The 21,263-nt window shown below is 51.7% G+C and overlaps 1 protein-coding gene across 34 annotated transcripts in view; it reads left to right on the top strand.

Annotated features, from left to right (window-relative positions):
* Positions 1 to 21,054, top strand: part of PCBP3 (poly(rC) binding protein 3) — a 56,370-nt gene extending 35,316 nt beyond the window's left edge. For 6 of the 34 annotated variants that reach the window (XM_072931925.1, XM_072931926.1, XM_072931924.1 and 3 more), the window contains 6 exons: positions 909 to 950; positions 5,367 to 5,445; positions 6,116 to 6,175; positions 9,338 to 9,390; positions 12,033 to 12,202; positions 12,521 to 13,039. In XM_072931925.1, the coding sequence (XP_072788026.1) occupies positions 909 to 950; positions 5,367 to 5,445; positions 6,116 to 6,175; positions 9,338 to 9,390; positions 12,033 to 12,202; positions 12,521 to 12,758 (642 nt within the window). In that variant the 3' untranslated portion in view covers positions 12,759 to 13,039. Of the gene's footprint in view, positions 1 to 908; positions 951 to 5,366; positions 5,446 to 6,115; positions 6,176 to 9,337; positions 9,391 to 12,032; positions 12,203 to 12,520; positions 13,045 to 13,916; positions 14,843 to 20,685 lie in introns of those variants that run through there. The other 28 variants (XM_072931935.1, XM_072931933.1, XM_072931934.1 and 25 more) reach the window with 20 other exon arrangements.
* Positions 21,055 to 21,263: the final 209 nt, after the last annotated feature.

Here is a 21,263-nt window from a genome sequence, read left to right as displayed (position 1 = left end):
TGATTTTGGGGGTTTCCTTCGCACAAAGCACTTTGCTCTTTGCAAACAATGCAGCAAATTTTCAGGCAGTTCCAAGGTTTTTACCTTTCATTTTTCTTGGCAATCTTTACTCTCCCTTTTCAAAGTGTTCTCCATCTCTTTTGCCATTTCTTTCAGAATCATCTGAATAATGTGTCAACAAGTGAGATACATTTTGCTAGCTGGTTAAGTCCTAAATATTGAGCTCTCTAGTGTCTGGCTCTTCACCTACATTGGTGCTTATTTTGGAGTTATTTACAAACAAAAAGAGAAAGAATTGCTACAAAGGATGGGAAAAAGACACAAACCCATTTGCCTGGCAGATACTTGCATGGATTTATCAATTGCAGCTGGTGAAAGGCATCACAGTGCAGGCAGCCCTCACCTCCATGCCTTTCCAATGCCCCAGCAGAGCACTGGAATATACTGGGTGGATGTAAAGCATCCACTGGGACTTGTGCACCTGGAGATACGGAGAGGCTCACGGAGCTGGCTTGCTTTTTTGGATCACGCTTGGGCAGTGATGTCAGTGTGCACCTGCTACACAGATAGTTCTGGTTATGAGAGGGGCACTAAATATCATCCACTTTCAACCCCCGTGCAACTGATCCTTATTTATTGTACAGCAAAGACCAGCTACAGCCTGATATTCCTGCTCCATGCAATGCTGGCACCTATAACGAGCTGTTTCTTTCCTTCTGAAAAAGCCAAACTGAGCCTGAGCCCTTGAAGTCAGGTAGCTCAGCATGCACTAGGTTGGATGGGAGGTGGAACATCTCCCTCCTGCCCCAAGGATTTGGTGCCCCAGGGAATTTAATGTGGTACAGGAGGATGGAGTTCTCTCCTCATGTCCTGCCAGCCCTAGTAACATCTTTGCTTTTCCTTTACAGGCCTATACAATTCAGGGACAATACGCTATTCCACACCCAGATGTGAGTTTTACCCTAATTTTTCTTATATCCTTTTCTGTCACCTGCATGCTACTGTCAATTCACATAATATTAATATTAGCCAATAATATTAATAGTGTATTTTCAAAGTAACTGGCCATGTGTAGTATCTGTAATACCTCGAGTAGCCTTTTAACCTGTTAGCACTAAACTTTATTACTTCTGAGGACTTGGCCTGATGCTAAATTGTTTGCATTTTTCAGTGCTATCCCTTTGTTCTGAGAGAAACCTGTGCATTTTGTGCCTCAAAATGATCAAAACAAGAAAAAGGAAAAGAAAAAACAATACTTTCCCTTCTATTTTCCCCTTGTCTTTAAAATGTTGATAAGCCAAGGGCATATTTAGCTGCTGAGTGCTTTGGTGGGGTGAGAAGAAGCCAGAACTCTGGGAGTTTTGTGCTTGAAGCCTGGGCAGGGATGTGCCTTTCTTGAGGGGGTGCTCTTTTGGGTGACATGGAAATTGGACAAACCCCCCACCGTGTCTCCCAGAGGGATGGGGAAGGTGTTCATGCTGAACCTCCCCTTGCTGAGGACCCCCAGACCAACGTGGTCACCCTGGGTTTGGTGGCTGTCTCACTGCTGTGGGTGGCAGGGCAGCATGGTGAGAGCCCCCACTTCACCTCGGGCTCCTTGGTGCAGGGACAGGAGCTGCTCTGAGCTGCTCTGACTGAGGCTTGCTGATGCTGGGATCCCCTGGGCTCCCATGCCTGTATGGGGTCAGGAAGCACTTTTGTGGAGGGACATATAGGGATCAACAGCTGGAATGTGTGCACCTGAAATTACTAAGGGAAGTAGAAGATCAGTCTGAAGGATTTCTTTGAGGAAAGCAGTGAAGCTCAGCTTCTGAGGTGGTCATGGCTCTTCGAAGAGGCAGGAACTTTCTAAATGTGTTTCCAAGGGGATAAAATACCCATTGAGTCCTATTGCAGAGGGTCCCTCCAGTTGTGAGGCAGGGGTCTGCAGTGGGGCTGAGGATGTGGCAGTGGGTGAAAAGCCTTCTCCAGTCATCCCAGCCATGGGAAGGGGTTGGTGCAGCTCAGCGTTCCCTTTTCCAGTGAGTGCATTGGGTACTAAATCATGGAATTACTTTTTCCATGGTTGAGAAGGTGGCAAGGCTGTTTGATCCCACAAATGCCTGCCCCGTATAGGAACATTTGGGAGCTGTAGGCTGGATTTTCATCCTAGGAGAAATAGTTTCACTGGAATTAGAGGAATCCAGGCTTTGGCTTTCCATGTGACACCAGTACGTGTGTATTCTGAACAACCTGCTGTGGTGGTTGATAAGGAATATTCCTAATTATGTGCTCTTTGCTTTTGATTCATAAGCAGAATGCAACTAAATAACCTGTATAGTTAGGGTAGATCACTGCAGTCTTTATCCCGGTTTTTCTTTGCAAGTGGTGCCAACAGCTTAGTGTTTTCCTTGTTCCTAAATTCCTCTGATTGTCAGGATTAAAATACATTTGCTGACTGCACTCTGCCCCACTCCCAGCAAATTTCCTGAATAAAGCTGTTGGTACAGGGCTACTGACTCCATCCTTATTCTCAGGGTGTTCTTTCAATGATTGGTCATTTTAAATAATGTTCAGTGCAGAATCCAATCTAGAATGTGCTTTTAGGGCATTTTCAACATGTTTTAGGTGCCTGTGTTTAGTGGCTGCCTTTTGCAAAGTGGGCAGAATTTTGAATGCCTGGTGTGTTCTCCTGTCTTGATATTCCAAGGGGCTGAAGGGGGTCCAAGAGAGCTGGAGAGGGACTTTGGATAAGGGCCCCAGAGCTACAGAGCTACAGGACTGGGGTGGGGGGAATGTCTTTACACTGACAGAGGGCAGGGTTAGATGGGATTCTGGGAAGAAATCCTTCCCTGTGAGGATGCTGAGTACCTGGCACAGGGTGCCCAGAGCAGCTGTGGCTGTCCCTGGATCCCTGGAAGTGTCCAAGGCCAGGATGGACAGGGCTTGGAGCAGCCTGGGACAGTGGAAGGCGTCTCTGCCCATGGCAGGGGTCTGGAGTGAGATGAGTTTTAAGGCTCCTTCCAACCCAGCCCAGCCCAGTCTCTGACTCTATGATCCTATGATAGCTTCCCCTGGACACCCTTATGAGCCATAGCTTCCCCTGCACAGTCCAGGACAGGGGAAGCTATGGCTCCTAAGGGGCTTCAGCACTACCTGGGTGTTTCTGGCTGGCTGGGATGTGATGGGTAGCTGCCTGCCATCCAAAAAGCTGCAGGATCATAGAGTCAGAGACTGGGTTGGGCTGGGTTGGAAGGAACCTTAAAACTCATCTCACTCCAAACCCCTGCCATGGGCAGAGACGCCTTCCACTGTCCCAGGCTGCTCCAAGCCATGTCCATCCTGGCCTTGGACACTTCCAGGGATCCAGGGGCAGCCACAGCTGCTCTGGGCACCCTGGGCCAGGGCCTCAGCACCCTCACAGGGAAGGATTTCTTCCCAGAATCCCATCTAACCCTGCCCTCTGTCAGTGTGAAGACATTCCCCCCTGTCCTGTAGCTCTGGGCCCTTGGCCTTGCCCAAAGTCCTTCTCCAGCTCTGTTAGACCCCCTCAGCCCCTTGGATCATCTCCATGACCTTCTCTGGACGTGCTCCAACAGATCCATATCCTTCCATTGCTGGAGACCCCAGAGCTGGACGCAGTACATCAGGTACAGTCTCACCAGAGCAGAGGGGGACAATCCCCTCCCTTGACCATGGAGGGTGAGCTGGAAGAGATGGACATAGTAGCTTTTCCTATGGCACCTGGATGCAGCCATCTTCTCCTCTCCTAGACGTGTTTATTGCTCTAATTGCAGAGGTTGCATAAATAGCACTATCTGAACTATGTCTGGAAGGTCTACTAGGTCAGTGTTGGAAAGGATTTTGGTCTCCCCCACTTGGCAAAGCAGGACCCCTCTCCCAGGGCACGTCTGGAGCCCACTGGGCAAAGAGATTTCATCTGGAGTCCTGCCAGCAGGATCAGGTGTCATGAAGAATTCCAGAAACGGGGTGCAGCTCCAGAAAAAAGGATAGCTCTAAAGTTAAAAAGCAGCAGATACTGATGCCCCTGCTTCCTGCAGGAGTAGTGGCATGCCCAGTGTTTTTTTGAGACAGCTGTGTTGTGGCAGGAACCCATCATATCACACCTTTGGCTAAAATAAGCCAAGGACAGCCAAAATAAGCAGAGAGATGTGCAGACACCTCTTTTTGTGGAGTGGTGAGACCTCTCCCCTGAGGCAGTGGAGGCTGGGTGTCCTCTTGCCTCTCTAGGCAGGACAGGGATCCCATAGGTAACCTGTCCAAGGATTTTCAGGTGTTTAATTCCTTCCTGCTGCTTCCCTTCAGCCTCCCCCAGTGTGTGCAGGCCCCCAGGTCAGCTCTTCCCAGCATTTCCCCCTCACTGCTGCCAGCCAGACCTCCCTGCTCTCCATCCCCAGTCCTGCTGCAGCAGCAAAGAGGTGTTTGAGTCTTGTTGTCCTCCAAAACCTTGAAACTATAACTCCTGCCTCCCCATTGCAAGGGATGATGGGCAAAAGAAGCAGTTTAAATCTGGGGGGTGATACTGTGCTGACAACTCCCAGAGCACATATAGAAGTGGGAGGTGGTAAAAAGTCTCCCTCCTGCTCACTGCCAGACTTCAGCCCAGTTTGGTTTGTTTTCTTTTATTTTCCTGTCTTTTTTGGTTTTTTGTTTGTTTGGTGATTTTGTTTGGGTTTTTTGTTTGTTTGTTTGTTGTTTTAATTTGGAGCAGTAAAACTGAGCACAAAATGTATTCCAAACAAACACCTCTCTATAAAACTTCATAAGTAGACAGTGAAACCTCCTCAGCACAACAAGGGATACAAGGATCTGAAATACCTACTGGTCATGACTGAAGCCCATAAATCCCCATATTTCTAAAGGGCTGGCATTTAGAAACACAGTTTATCCATCTCCCAGTGGCTTCCCATTGGAGGCACAGTACAAGAACGTGTGCTGTGGGGACAAGCGGTGGACAAGCAGTGACAATGTGGCTCTGGTGGCACAAAGAGGGTTCCTGGGTGCTGGCTGTGATGCCCACCAGCTGGCCCTGCACTGAGGCAGAGAAGTTGAACTGACTAAGAATGGGCTTCTTGCTGGTATTGTACTTCAGACCCTGACCAAGCACTTCTGCCAAAGATTTAGGCTTTATTGCGCTATACCCAGGCCAAGTCCTTTCTGCTAATGTTTTTGCCATGTCTCACCATGGCTTCCTGTTTGTTTTTTTTTTTTAGTTTGGTTTTTTTTTTCTTTTTTCTGTTTTTCAGTTTGTTTTCCTTCCCACCCCACCCCCCGGCCCGTTTTAATTTTGTTCTTGCTTTTCGCTATGACTTGTTGTACTCTATGACAATAACCTTCTTAGCTCTAATGTCCCTCCTACCCCTCAGCAGTTGACCAAGCTCCACCAGTTGGCTATGCAGCAAACCCCCTTTACTCCCCTTGGACAGACCACCCCCGCTTTCCCTGGTACGTACCCACGCCCTTTCAAGATATCCTTCTCTTACCTGTAGAGTTTCTCTCTCTTTCTAAACTCTCGTTGTTTAATGGAAATGAGCAGGGCGAGTAAAAAGTGGCAATATCCATGGGGAGAGGTTAAGGAGAGGTTTGACGGATGTTGTGGGCATCACGGTGCTCAAGGGCGAGCTCTCAGCCTGGGCTTTCCCAGCAGAACCGTGAGCATCGTCCCTCCCTGCACGGAGGAGGCAGCAGCCTCTGCCCCGCGCCGCTCCAGACTCTGGCGGGACATCCACGCTTTCCCGACGGGACGTCCGAGCTCCTCCGGCAGGACATCCGCGCCTTCCCGGCAGGAGCGGCTCGGGGCCGGCCGGGCTGCTGCCTCGGGAGCGGTGCTGAGCCAGGCAGGATGGCGCTCCCGCAGTGGGAAGGGGTCACGGCCGCAGGGGGCTGCGCTGACGGGACAGCAGCCAGCCCTGGCCCGAGCCTTGTCCTCAAGGCCGGCGTTTTCCTGGTCACCTGGGAAGCAGATAGAGCACAGGGGATGGAGGTACTTAAAGTACCGCTTGGAAATTACTTTTCTGACAGTATGTTCATCATATTTTGAGCTTCCTAGATGAAGTGACATTGCTTATCTCCTCGAAGGGAAAAGCATTAAACCTGTTTCTTCTTTGCTCTTCAGGAGAAAAGCTGCCCTTACATTCCTCCGAAGAAGCTCAAAATCTGATGGGCCAGTCATCAGGTAAAACACAAAGCTAGAGGGAAGTAAGCAGGCTTTGACTGAAATGTATTCCGTAAATAGGACTGTGCCGTTGTTGTGCTCCAAGAGGAATCATGGTATTCATGGAGAAGACAGCGGATTGTCTTGGTGGGCAGGAAGAGATTGGGCAGTACTCTTCTCCTTGGTGCAGCATCTCAAAGGAAAAGTGCCTGGGCTTTATTACCTGGCTCTGTGACATTTGTGTGTAACTGCCATACAACCACAGAATATTCTGAGCTGGAAGAGACCCACAAGGATCATGGAGTACAACCCCTGGCCTTGCACAGACACCCCAACAATGCCACCATGTGCCCGAGAGCATTGTTCAAATGCTCCTTGGACTCTGGCAGCCTTGGTGCCGTGCCCATTCCCTGGGGAGCCTGGGCAGTGCCCCAGCAGCCTCTGGGGGAAGAACCTTTCCCTGATATCCAGCCTGACCCTCCCCTGGCACAGCTTCATGCTGTTCCCTCGGGTTGTGTCCCCGGCCACAGAGAGCAGAGATCTGTGCTGCCCCTCAGGTGCAGTGAGGTCTCCCTCAATGTTGTCTGTGTACCAGGAAGATACCAGAGTCATCACCCTTATTCCTTCATTTGATTTTGCACAAACTTTACTCAGAAACCACAGAACAGTGCCGGTGGGAACAGCCATGACATGCAGCTCCGAGCCATTCGGGGTGAGTTGCAGTTTTAGTGGGACAGGACCCTGAGGAGCCAAAGTGTGGCTGCAGCCTTGGAGAAATTTTGCTGTCAGATGTCCCACATTCATCTGTTTGTGAGGAAGAGATTTGTCTTTCTTTTCCTACCATTGCATAAAGGAGCTATGCCAAGACCTGGAGGCTCACAGGCAGGATGAACCAGACCTGGGACGCACAGCCATCCTATGCATGCCTCAAAGGTTTGGTGACAGCAGCCTATTATGAAAGCAAGCGTAGCCCGGGCAAATAGACCGCACAAAACTGCAGAAATACAGATTTTATGACGCTGACCTGTGCAGCCATGTTTTCTGCATGCCCCCTTTGCCCTTTGCAGTCACCCAAGGCATTAATCCTGCCCTGACACCCTCAAGGTTACAGCCTCAAGGACTACTTGCACATATCGGAGAAGGAGGATCTGGAGTGATAAAATAAACAGTCTCCAGGTCACGGAGAAGTATGTGGCCATTCCTCAAAGGCTATGTGAGGCAGGGATGGTGCAGTACCATGGCACCAGGTGTCCCAAGGGCTTTCAGCATCATCCATGTCACCTGAGTGGTGGATGGAGGATGCTGCTTAGGAGCCTAAGCAGCTTAGTTTATATTCCCTAAGATCCCTGGATGCCTCAGTGCTGCTGGGAGCCCTCACTGATGCTCTCTTCCCTTCAGAAGACATTTTCTGCCACACCCAGGCTGCTGCTGAACTGAGCCTTGTAACATGGCCGAGGGAGAGGGGCACCCTAATCAGAGGGATATGTCTGTGATAGGTGAAGTCCACCGTCCCCCAAACTGTGAGGAGGCTCAGTGTACCAGCCAGTCCAGGTGAAGTGTGTGCTGTAAAGTCAGCATTGAGCATTGACTGTGATGTAATGTCTGGGCAGGAGATGTTTTGTGCAGATTTTGGCATTATTACCCCTGGCAGGGGCAAATGATAGCAGAGGGATGCCAGCTGGAGGATCTGCATCCTCATTCCCTGCAATTCCTCTTCTCTCTGTGCTTCTAAGTGAAAAATCTGGTGAGGAAGCCTCCTGCAGGCAAATGTCAGCTATGCGTGTCTGGGAAGATGCATTCAGGAAAGCACAGGAAGTACATTGTCACATAGTCATGGAATGGTTTGGGCTGGAAAGACCCTTACAGCCTAGCTTGTTCTACCCCACTGCCAGGGCAGGGACACCTTCCACTAGATCAGGTTGTTCTAAATCCCACCTACCCTGGCTGTGAACACTTCCAGGGATGGGACAGCCACAGCTTCTCTGGACAACTGGCACCAGGACTTCATCACCCTCACTTCCTAACATCGTAAGATCATGCATGAGCATATCAGAGATAACCAGAGCTCCTCTTCCTCTGTGCTGAGGCTCTCCATGGAAATATGTGAGGAATTGGGTGCTGCTGCTGTCTTGTTTTGCAGGAGCCCTGCAGTTCCAGTCTCTTTGCGCTTCTCTATTCTGCACCTCCTTAACCACTCTCTTTCCGTGGATACATATCTGGCAGTCATTTCTGCTCTTACAAGCTTTCATCGGTGGTTTATATCATAAGGCTTAGGGGTTTTTTCCCCAGTTACTGCAAATTCCTGTCAGGCACCAGACAGCTTCTTTCTTGCAGATTTGACATAGGACAGTCTCTGCTTTGCTATGAGGTGATTTAATATGGGAAACCATGGAAGAGGCAGGCTTTGTCCTAGGAGCACTATGGCATGGTGTCCTCTTACTTCTGGAGCTGCACTGACAGAGTATCTTGCTGGCTGAAGCCATTCCCACCATGGAGGAGAGAGCTGTCCCTGACTCAGGGGAGGGTGGGAGGAAGCACACTGCTGCCTTCGCGCCTCGCTGTGTAATTTTGGAGGGAAGCAGGATCTAAATCTCCATACTGTTTATCTTGCTTTCCCTTGGGAGTAAGAAGGACAGCTGACCCTGAGTCTAGCTAGGTTACATGTCTTAGCAGTCTGGTTCAAATTCAGCATGAGAGTCTGTGGGGCTTGCAGGGGACTTGTACCACCAGATCCTGCAGGGACGCTGGTTTTGGGGCACAAAGCTGCTGTCACATGCCAGCAGCTCAATGCTGCTGTATCCAGAGAGGGCTGGAGGGTGCATGGACAGCATTCCTGTGGGGCTGGTGGGTGTCCCAGCTGGCATGCTTTCTGCTGCTGTGTGGGAAGATGTTTCGCCCACTTCTCTTTGTTGATGCTGGAACCTTGCACCCTCCTCTGAAGCCATTCACAATGGAAAGGATGAAGGGTGGGAAGCGAGACACTCGTGGGATGCAGGGAAGGTGACAGCCAGCTCCAGCAGAGTCAGGTAGCAACCGTCTTCCTCCTCCTTGTCCCGGAGTGTGTGATCCCCTTCCCCTCCCAGCCTGGAGCAGGACGCAGCCTTGGCAGTGTTGCGGGAAAGCAGCGGAGCTCCATCGCGTTGCCTCTGCCAGCTCTAACCATGTTCCCTTGCATATGCCCAGGTTTGGATGCCAGTCCCCCGGCCAGTACTCATGAACTCACCATTCCCAATGATGTAAGTAAATCCAAGTGCTTCCTTGGCATGTCCGTGTGTGCGTGTGTGTATACACATATATGTTTATATATACATGCGTACATCTATGTATAATGTGCAGCCATTTGGCTTTGTTAAATATATTTAGAGATGCCCCTTCCCCGTGTTTCCTCATCCATGTGCAGTCCGTTGGGGATCAACCTGCAGCACAAAGTGCCCGTTGGACTTCAGTCCGTTGGTAGCTTGCCTAGGTACAGTCCTTAATGTTCCATTTTCTTTTCCAAGTGTGCTCAATGCTCATGAAACATGCCCAGCTGACAGCACTGGGAAAGGGAGAGAGCTCCCATGCCACCCCTGATTAAACTCTTGGTTGCTTAATCAGGCTGTGGCAGGTGTGGGATGATGTTCCAGCTCAAGGGTGGTGACAGGATAGGGTGCTGGGGAAGAGGAGGTAAGAAATGGACATTTCTGATGCCACGAAGTGCCACACGAGTGTCTGAAGGACAGTGCGTCTCATCTTAGTACTGCTGGCAGGCAGCTGTGGGGTCTGATAGGTGGAAGCTTTGTGGTAACATGGGTGCTGGACTGGATATTTGCTGGGACAAGGCTGGAGCCATGCTGGGCAAGGAGAAGGTGGGATGGAGAGCACGACACAGCCAGCACCTGGATCCATGAGCCTCACTTGCTTCTGGACTGGTTTCTATGGATTAAGACCCAGTCTGTGCTCAAATCAGGATGAGGGCAAGTGGAGGGATGACATCCAATCTCTGTTCCCATCTCCATCACTGACCAGCACCTTCAGCCCATCCTCTTCAGGATTCTCTGGATGGGGCCTGGCAGCTGTTGCTCCTTCTTCCTGCTGTTCACCAGCAGCTGGCAGTGCCCTGGAAGCGCAGCAATCCTGGCTGCAGCTGCTGGGCACCTCTGCCAAGACTTCTGTCCACCCAAGAGACATGGCAGTGCAAGAGCCTGTGAGCACCTGCTGACTGAAACCCTTGGAGGTGCTTTGCCCTGGGCCAAATCACCATGGGAGGGATCTGCAGAGGAGACAGCTGATCCCAGATCTGCTCCACCCAGCAAGGATACCTCTCCAGAAGGCTGCAGGGAGCTCAGCAAGCACTCCTGAAGTTCCAGCAGCCGCATCTGCTGATCACGGAGGACTGTAGCAATGAAGGCATCTTCAGAAATATAAAGAGACCCCTTGAAAAAGAACTCACATGGCAGGAAAGGATACCTGGAGACCTCTGAGAACTCAGGAGCGCTTGGAGCATTCACTCACCAGAGACCCAGCTCTCACCACACCTGGGAGATACTAGATGCTATCACCTGCATCTTGGAAAAACTCCATCTTAGCTCTCCTCATTGTTGTTTCAAAGGCTTTTAAACACCCACTGCCACCCTCTCAGGAAGCAGAGGACAGGTTTGGGTTCCTTTAAGAGTCAGCAGGTGTGTTTTAGTGATATAGCTTGGAGTTGTGGAACGAAATTGGATGATACCTATCTTGCTGCTCCTCTGACTGTCAGAAACTTGAACACTGTTCAACTTGAGTATAGCTGAGCATCTGCCTAAATACTTTAGCTCCTCAGGTCTCTCCAGTAGATTTTCATTTGGTGAAGCATCTCGCAGTTATTTCTGTGCTGTGAAGACCAGGATGGGCTGAACATCCCCCCACAGATCCTGGGACAGTGGATACCCTTCCAGTGTATATTCAGTTGCATATGGGATAAACTACCATGTCAGCCCCATGGTCTGATCAAAGGATCAGGGAGTATTTGGAGGAGTAATCATCTTTGGAGGAGTATTCATCTGTGCAGAAATCCAGCAGCTGCCAAGATGAACATTCTGTGTATAAAATGCCCTTGGAAAAGAGCTTAAATGGCCAAAAAGGGCATACAGAGCACTTCATGCCTGTGTTGGTCAAGCTTGGTACGTGTTACCAAGCTTTGGAGATGCTTTGAGGGAGATGCACAAACGAGCAAAGACCACTGAAGAAATTCAAGCCGCTGAGGATCATTGAGGAAATTCAAGTCTCCATCTGGCTCCAGTTTTTTTCAGAAGAGTATGAAAGGTGCATTTTTACATAGAGTCCACCTTTTCTATGGGTGTCACAGCTGTATGGTGCTCTCTTGTGCCTGTTGGCAAGCCACTGGATTGCACCAAAAGAGCTAGAGGGGGTAGCAGAGGCACTGAGGGCGTCCCAGTGGCATCAAAGAAATGTGGGATGGGGTCACTGCACCAGGTGATGAGGAGGCTCCTGGGGCTGGCCTTTCCCCAGAGACAGCAGCAGGCTTGTTTCCTTCTAGTAATGTGTCCAAACCACCTTTGGGTCTGCTGTGACTGGCAAGGGGATAAATACTTGCAAAACATTGTCCATTCATTAAACTATGAAAATTATTCTTACTGAAGTGAGCCCTCCTTGAAGCCCTCTGAGGTGCTGAGCACCATGTGCAGATAATGGAGATTCTTCCCCACAAGGAGCAGAGCAGGGGTCTGGCTGTGTCCTTGGAGGACCATGCTCCCGTGCTGGTAGGAATCACCCTGGGCTGTCCCTCTCCTGTTTTCATGGGCATTAAGGTCACTCTTGTCCCAGGTGTGCTCACATCCTGCTGGTGACTGCCAGAGCTGCCGCTTCTCAGACATTCCTTCCGTGCTTTCTTTCCTAGCTAATAGGCTGCATAATTGGACGCCAAGGGACCAAAATCAATGAAATTCGGCAGATGTCAGGAGCGCAGATCAAAATCGCGAACGCCACGGAAGGCTCATCGGAGCGCCAGATTACCATCACAGGAACCCCTGCAAACATCAGCCTTGCGCAGTACCTCATCAATGCCAGGTGAGACCCCTGCTGACCTCCACCACCTCCCACCACAGCCGATCCAGTCCCACCACGGCCAATCCCGTCCTGCCAGCATGCTGGGAGCAACCCGCTCTCCCAGTGCCATGGGCCAGCAAGGGCTTCCCGTGGCCAGCTGGGATGGACGGTGTCTTGCTGAGACCTCTGAGCAGGGACCAGACATCGCCAGCAGGACATCTGGCCTCAGGCTGGCACTTTGGCTGGGGACTGGGAGCCACCACGCTGCTGGCGGAGTGGCCGCAGGTTGCGCTGGGTGCCTGCCTTCGCTCCACCCTCACTCAAGGATTTTGCTCACAGGTGGGCAAAGTTGCCACTGTCTTTCCTGTGGATGAGACAGGGGACGGGGACAGGAACAGATCTGAGCCACTGGCAGGGGAGGCGTCACTTGGGGCTTGCTTGCTGGGATCCCAGCATCGCTTACTGCCCCTTCTACGTGCTTGCAGGCCTCCAACAGGCCTTCCTCCATTCAGTGAAAACAATCAGTCCAATAAACGTAAGACATGGGAACAGCCTGACTGCTTCCTTTTCATCATGAAAAGCTTGGCATAGCAGGACTTCACAGGGGCCAAGGGTTCCCAGCACTGCTGCTGTCTGGGGAGAGACGTAGCCCATGCTATGGGGGCTGGGGGCCGGCATGGCCTGCAAGGGGAGCATGCAGGGGAGGCACAGCTGCAGAGATGATCTGGGGACCTGCTGCATGCAGGCAGTGAGCTGTGTCCAGGTTGCTCACTCAGACCTGTTCGCCTGGGTCTGTGGACTCTCGGGGAGTGAGTTTAAGGGGATATAGGACTTTTCTGGTAGCTTTGCACCCACCTGGCAGAGCCACTCAAATGGGCCCATCCGCCTGGGCAGGACTGATGCCGTGCCAACCTGCCACCAGCCCTGGATGCGCAAAGGAGGGAGGCTGCTGGCAGGGCCTCGAGGACAGGGGGCTGCTGGCGGTGACTTACACTGGTTGGGGTGTGGGCTGGAAGCACCAATGAGGTCTGTATGTGCTTTCTCCTCCTTGCACCCAACCCACCCAAGCCTCGACCCACAGTTGACCCTGGCCATCCCATCCTGCCCTGCTACCCTGCTGCCCATGCCCGTGGCACCCCACCCCCTGCTTGGGTGAGGGACGGGGCCAGCCCCCACCTGCTGGCATGGCTGAGTGGCTGCGCTGCAGATCCTTGCCAATCCCCCCCCACTCCCTGAGACAAGAGAGAGAAAGAAAAGAAAAAGAAGTGGCTCAGTTGCTGGGAAGGGCTGGCTGAGCTGCCCCTGTGCAGAGGTGACCCGGTGGGGTGGCAGGATGGGTCTCTGCCTCTCCGATAGTTTCCAAACCAGAGCAAAACCAAGCAGCCAGGAGAGCTAGCACAGCATCCCGTGGGAGGGATGCTGCTGAAAAAGAAGCTGTGCTCTGGGATGACTCCTGCCAGCACCTCTGGTGGGTGACACCCCTGCCACAACCTGGCTGCAGTAAGGAGAGGGGAAGGCAGCCAGCCATTGCGCTGACTCTCTGCTCCAGCCCCCCATGCCCTCCTCGGGGGACCGCCAGGCCACCCAGTGATGCTCTGCCCACTCAGTGCACGCGGGATCTGGGCAAGAGGAGGAGCATTGCCCCACAGGTCTTCATTTTCTTTTCTGCTCCAGTGATTAAGCTCTTGTTTTTTTGTCTTCCCCCCACCCCTCTCTCTGCCCCTGTCTATTCTAGGCTGACGTCTGAGGTCACTGGAATGGGCGCACTCTAATTTCCACCCACCATCCTCCACTCCGCACCACCCGACCCTCTCCAGCCACCGGCACTCCACCCAGCCTGTACTGCCTGTACATTTACCGTCTTCCCTTTGCCTCCACAGATACTCTTTGTTTTACTAACAAATATAAACAGGCGCATATGCACACACTGGAACGTTTCTTTACAAGCTCTTTACTCTGTGCTCCTGAATCTGCTCCCAAACTCTTTGGTTATGGTCCTTGTTTTCAGCGTTAGGATGTTAATTCTTCATCTGCTTTTTGGGGACAAGGGAGGGGGGAGGGGGGCGTTGGTTTCGTTGTTTTTTTTCTCTCACTGGCAAGACTTCAGGAGCTAGCGGGGTCTCTAGTGTCAGTCTACCATAGCTACCTATACGTTTGAGTTGACATTGCCGGTACATTCTGTAGCATATGGACATAATGATGCCACCCAGAGCTGTGTGTGTTTCAGATGAATTAATTTTTCTCACCCTCCTTCCTTTGGTGCTTCCCCTTGCTTGTCCTGGCTCACCTTCACCACCTCAGGCCCCTGCCCTTAGGGTAAGGGCATACTTTTCACCCCGTGTTATTTGGGAATCAGAAGCCAAGTGAGGGTTCAACCCACAGGCTTCTCTCTTGGAACATGGCATGGTCCAGACAAGCCCATTTTCCTACTAAACTAAGGGAATCACACACACACAGATACACAGAAATGCTCTTTTTTTTTTTTTTTTTTTTAACTAACAAGCACCTGGAAGTGGGAAGAACTCAGCTGTAAGGGATTCACACCCCCAGGGTCTTTGAAAGCACTCTTTTGTCAGTCCCCCACAAGCAAAACCTCAGGAAGCTCTGTGAGCCAGCTGTATTTGTTGTTTGTGTTCAATAAATGTCTGTGCAGCTCTGGTACTGATGGGCTCCGACTGTTCTTCTCCCGGGTCGCCCCAACAATGCCAGCCCCATCCTTCCCTCTGCATCCTTCCACACCTTTTTAGCAACTTGGAGGGAAGGTGGAGGTTTTATGCAAGAGTTCTCCATTTTTTTATTATCATCATTATTATTACTGGTATTACTATTATTATCTATTATCAGCATCATACATTTTTTTTTGTTTCATTTTTATAGAGAAATATACTTCCAATGCACTTCCTGAGTGATTCCATGCTTTCTGTTTTTTCTTTTATTTTTTCCAAGGACTGAGTATTTGGTTTGCATAATCCTTTGGTTTTCCCTGGGATTAATTTATAAATTATGGTGTGACAACCATCATCTCTCACTGCCCCATTGTCTGGACGGATCTGCCATGTGTGTGTCCCACACCCTTTCCCAAGACCCTCTCTCTGCCCAGCCCTGCCTTCTGCTTCCAGGCTTTTCTTCTCTCTCCTGCCTTTCCAACAGGGAATCGTGCGTTTTTCCTCTGTTAATTCCTGACTATCCCTTTCCCCAGATTGCAAATGAGGGGACCATGATGCAGCATGTCCCCAGACAGCTGAAGCAGCCACACAGTACATTTTTGCACTGTACCACGTGGGAAATATATTGTTTCTCGAGATGAGCCCCAAGACTTCTTGGGCCTTTCCCTCTCTTTGACCCTCGGTACCAGCAGGCACCACTGGCAGTTTTCCCACCCTTCTCCTGCCAGGATGCTGGGCCACTTCTCCTCCTGTCTCCAGCACTGCCTTGCTCAGCGCTCACACAGGCTGTGTCAGGGATCCCAGGCACCAGTGGAGTCACGGATGGGCAGGGGGTTGTGGGCTCCAGCAGGGAGCTGGTGGGGATGAGAGCACAGCCCAGGGGCCCGGAAAGGTGAAGGTGGTGCCGCTGAGCATCAGGGTTTGCTCTGCCCAGGTGTCCCGAAACCTTGCATGCTCAACTCTCCAAAGCACTCCAAGCTTCTATGGTTTAAAGGTGCTCCCAGATCCTCTATAAGGTGCTTTGCTGCTGTCTCCAACCCCTTGCCCTGCTCTCCTTGGCACTTTGGGTTCTACTGTGCCTTTTGGGTGGTGCAGCAGTCACACAGGCTCAAGAGCATCCCCTGGTTCTCCATCCAGAGTAGCACAGGTGCTGTGTGGAGTGCTGAGGGGCTCAGGTGGAGCCAGCAGCCTTTGCTGTCACCTGCCCCATGTATTTGTGCTGATGCTGAGGATGGAGGGAGGCAGGCACCCAACAGGGCCTCCTCCAAGTCGCCAACTGGCCAGCAAAGCATGGAATCACCTGCCAAGTCAGTTGTTGGCAAGGGGCACTCCTCATCTTCTCCTGTTCCTCATTCTGCTTTAGAACAAGTGTTTTATCTGTTGGAAGAATAAAATATCTGTGTTTGAGATCCCATGAAAATAACAACTCCAGTGGCCTGGGGGGTGAGCCACGGCAAAAGCTTCACATCCCACTGTCACCACCCTCCACAGCAGCCTGGAGTGCTGTGCCCTTGGAGAGGGATCGTGTATGGAGGAAGCCAGCCCACCCTGCCATTCTTAGCTCCTCTGTGGGACTGCAGGACATGCTGGAGCATGAGGAGAGCTTCTTCTCAACGAGAATATGGAGGCACAGCAGCAGCAGAATCACGTTGACCAAGACTCAGAAATCCATCCCAGGCCAACAAGGACACCTGGGGAAGGCCAGGGAGTGTGACAGCATGGTGGACATGGAAATGGCTTTGCACAGTGACTGCAGATCACAGCTGCCCTGAATTCCTCTGCTCTGTGTGTGCTCCCTGTGCCCTTCCCCACCTCCACTGAGAGAGTGCTGCCGAAAATAGCAAATGCCAGGTTGGGTCTGCCAGATGCAGCTGAGCTCAGAGGCTGCTGGAGAGGGGGAGCAGACTGCAGCAATACCTCTGCACCCATCCCCACGCCAGCGAACCTACAGATAAGATCCCCTCTGGGTACCATCCCCATCCAAACCTGCTGCCAGGCATCCATCACCCAGCCAGGCTGCAGGGAAGTCACCCCAGGAATCAGTGGCAGAAGAGGCTGGATATGAGTATTGCTCTGATATCAGGCAGGTGTCCAAGACCTTGTGTCCAAGGCTTGTGCTGCCACAAGGATCTGTGCTTATGGGAGTGCTCCAGGGAATGCTGGATATGGCCACAGGGGAACAAGGGACAGTCCAAGCAGTAGCAGTCACCTGGGTCACCTCACAGGAGCACTGCACAGTCATAGAATCCTAGAATGTCTTCAGCTGGAAGGGATCCACAAGGATCATTGAGTTTAGCTCCTGACACTGCACAGGACAACCTGAAGCATCCCTTGTCCTGGCATTCCCTTTTCTTTGTGGGGGTCACATTGCCAAGCTTATTTTGCAAACTGGAAAAGGGAAAAAAAAAAAGAAACTGCAGTGTTATGTGGGAATCACTTATCCATCATCATCTGGGCTTGAGCGAGGTTTGGAGAAAAAAAAAGGTGTTGAAACCATTGCAGCATCTCCTGGGAGCATGTTGATATCAACAAGGATAACAACAAAATCACAACGAATGTATCAAACTCAGCTTTGATTTCCTTGGGATGACTCAAAAGGAGATTTGCTATTTTCTTCGGAAGGAGCCTCAATGTTTTGCTTTGATTTGTGATAGGTCTTGGCTTTCCATTTTAGATGAACTTAAAATACTGTGATGATGCGTCCACAGCCATGCCATTGGGAAAAAATCTCTAGTATTACAGTGACTGTTCAGAACAAGGTGTATGTTCCAGTTAATCAACAGAATAGCTTTAGTACATTGCTTTTCTCTCCCAAAACAATACAATGTTATCCAGCCAGAATGATTTAACATTTCTGGAAGCAACCAACTCAGTCAAACTCTTTAGGAATGAGTTATTTAGGGGGATGTTTGACTTTGACTGGAAGGTGTTGGTCCAATGCCTCCTCCTGCCCCTGGCGTGTGGGGGTCTCCATCAGAGAGGGGCCAGTTGAGGTCTGTGCTCAGCCCTTTGGCCTCAGCTGAAGGTCCCCACTCCCCATGCATATCCGTGTCGTGCTCCCAAAATTGTTTGGATTATTGTTTTGTGCATTTTTTGCCCCTAGACTGTATTTGGAAATCTAGTACAGACTAAGGCTGAAAAAAAATAGACCATTTCCCCTAAGGGAAAGTGACTTTCACTGGGGAGACTCTTTACATTTCATACTCTCTTTGAGCTGTTATTCCAGCATTTGTTATTGTATCCATGCTAGTCACTTTAAATTATATTAATTCCCAGTTTATGCATTAGCAAGGGTAATCTCCTGCCTCCAGTACGGGCAGAGTTAGAGTTTCTGGGAGATCTCCGCGTGGTGTGGCAGGGATGAATGCTTAATCCCATTTTCTCCTTGGCCACAGGGATGGAAGGCATCTCCCCCAGCCCTGCCTGGCTGCAGCCCCCGCCCCGGGGGTAGCCGAGCCCCGGCCCTGGGCACCCTCCGATGGTCACTAGATGTCCCTATTGCCCAGCTTTTCATGGATGCATCCGCAGCCCCGCCGGGATGGGGGCGGCACTGGGATGTCCGGTGCTTCCAGCCGCTGGCCCGATGCTGCTGGAAAGGGAGTGGACTTCTGTGTGTGTGTCCGTGACACTGGTGACGGGCAGGGACATCCCTCGAGCGGGTGACTGGCACCGTGCCCCTCTGCAGGAATGACCCGTCAGTGCTGGGACCTTCATGGAGCCAGTCCCCATGGGCGAGGATGTGTGTCGAGCATCTCCTTGGCCATGGGTGGCACAAGTCACCCCCTTATGCTGGCCCGAGCCCACTCTGGCTGGCAGAAGGACGAGGTTTTGCTGGGTAGGTCCATGCCTGTGGTCCCCAGGGAGGCATTCCCAAGCTGCTGCTCTGTGCCTTGGCTGGCAACAGGAGCCTCTGCAGCTGCTGGAATGACTTGCAGAAAGGTCATGGTCTCCATGCAGTCCCCCTGCTCCCACGCTGGATGTTACAGGGAGCTGGGACTCTGCTGAGAGGATATTTTTGCTTTCCCTTCAAAAGGAATGCAGCTGCAGATCCTGATCTGCTGTGCTGTGCAGCAAGCCCCAAGCCCTTGTCCAAAGGGTAACGTGGCAGGGACTTTTAGGAAGTACTGAATGTACCAGATGTGCAACTCCCTCCACCCTGATGTGCAGCGCTCCTTCCACTCTGCCCCAGTGCCCTTATCCTGCAAAGAGGAAGAGAACACTGCAGATCTCTCTGAAGGCATCCCAGAGATCCAATAAAGCCAAGTTCAAAGCCAGCCCGGCTCTGGATTCCCACCCTTGTGTTTAGGCAGTTTAACCACAGCAATGTCTCTTCCCAGAAATTATGATCAAGTCCACTCTGCACAAGGAGAAGAAAACCAGCCAGGGGATGGGGATGAGGATGGAGCAGCAGGAGGAGGCTTTGGTGTGAGCCCCATCCTGAACTGCAGAACTGTGGCTGATTTAGGGCACATGTGCTGTTTCCGGAAGGAACTGCTTTGATCCCAAAAAGACAGGCTGGGATGTGCATGAGGACTGGAATATTAGAAGCACACTTGGAGCACTGTGTCCTGGTTCCTTGCAGGCAGTGTCACTTTTTGTCCCCGGAGAAAGCCTGTGACTGAGAGAATTTGTGTCTGGGTCAAATGGGATGAGTGGTGCTTGTCTTTGGAGCTTCTCTGGGTTTTGTTGTGGCCAATGGGACTGGGTGGCACAGGATGCCCCACGGGAGTGTGGGCACGTTGAGGGTGTGAGATGCTCTGTGCAAGCGTGGCAAGATGGGCCAGCAGCCAGCTGGCAGCATGGCCAGACACACAGAGCACCGAAGGATGGGGCAGCATCGCACCAGAACTGAGGATTGCGTGCACAGCTTGGGATCAAACCACAGCAGACATCCAAGAGGATTTCCCGGTGCAAAGAGGAGCAGGACATAATGTGCTCACCCAAAAGCAGTCAATTAGCAGTGTGGAGGGTTTTTTGGTGGGAGGACATTGCCGTGATGTAACCTGACACTGCTGCTGCAGCTGCTGATGTGGTTTTCCCAAGGGATGGTCCTCCGTGCTGCCCAACACGCAGCCATGCTCCCACATCTCTTACAGGAGCACCGCAGAGGAACTCTCAGTAAAAAGCTAGTTAAAAATGCAAACCCACATAAACTGCCATCTCTATGCTTAAAACAAATTTTCAGTTGCAGACTAAAATTTATTCTTGTTGCAAGTAGACCTCCCCTTGACATATTTTGGGCTGAAGTGTGATTTCCAGAGGCAGGGTGGTGCAGTGCAGTGCCAGGCAGAGGTTGTAGGGAATGTGTGCCCTTCCCCAGTGCTCCTCTCTCAGCTTCCCATCACTCCCAGCACAGCTGTGCCCTTGCTCATCACCCCCAAATCTTACTGATGGGGTCCAGCAGAACCAGCTCTCCAGTCACCACCCCTGCAGCCAGGGGTTTGTAGAGCAGAGAAAGGGCAGATCCTCAGCCTGGCAACAGCCTCAGTGTGTTCAGATGACTTCTCTGAAGCTCCCAAAAGGCTGCTCTCAGCCCTCAGTGAGAGCCCCTGAGGCAAATGCAGCACACTGGGCAACCGGCTTGGTTCACCTGGCAGCCCAGCTCATGCTGGATGTGTTTGGTGTGAGCTCCCCTGGGAAAAAAGGGAGATTTGTTGTGGTGTGGCAGAGCTCTGTGTGAGCATGGCTCCTCCAGCTTTGCTTTTTGTGGTGTGGGTGATTTCAGCATCACACTCAGGGTGTTGAAGCAGCCTCATGTTCTTGTAGCTTGAAAGGCCACGAGGCACTGGTACCAGAGCCTTGGCTGAGCCCTGACCATCTTCCTTGCTTGCCCCCTAGCTCTGCAGATCCTGACCCCCACGGGAGGAACACCTTCACCGCCTGACCTGGTGCCAGTGGCTGATGTTGAGCCCCCTCCAAAGATGCTGCCAGCTTCCTGCGAGCTTCTCCCGCTCCTTCGTGGCACCCTTGGGGCGACAGCCTGAACCCCCTAGCCATGTCTGCCCAGCCCTGCTCCCTCAGCCGAGGCACGGGGCAGCAGCTCTCAAAAGGACAGCAGCTTGCAGCGAGTGTGCAGAGGTACCCACTGCGAGCCAGCACTTCCCACCACCCTTATCTGCGCTCCCTCATCGGCCCTCCCGCGCCTGCCGCTTCGCAATGTATTTCGTGGCTTATCCGTGTCATTGCAATAAAGCTTTTGTTGCTTGAGGTGCCCTCCGTGGTGAGTGGAATGAGGCTGGGGAGCCATGGTTTGGACAGTGAGCCACCCACAGGGAGAGAGGTGAGGTGCTGGGGGTACCTCCGTAGCACAAAAGTCTCAATGTCCCCCGAATGGTTAACGTGGAAATTCAGCCCATGAAGCAAACCGTGGTTTGGAAAATGGGCCTCAGAGCCCTGGCTCCACTCAGCATGAGGAA

Source organism: Taeniopygia guttata, chromosome 7 (assembly GCF_048771995.1).
Source record: "Taeniopygia guttata chromosome 7, bTaeGut7.mat, whole genome shotgun sequence".
In the NCBI taxonomy this organism is placed as follows: domain Eukaryota; kingdom Metazoa; phylum Chordata; class Aves; order Passeriformes; family Estrildidae; genus Taeniopygia; species Taeniopygia guttata.
The sequence above is the reverse complement of the archived record's forward strand: the minus strand, read 5'-3'. Positions and strand labels throughout refer to the sequence as shown.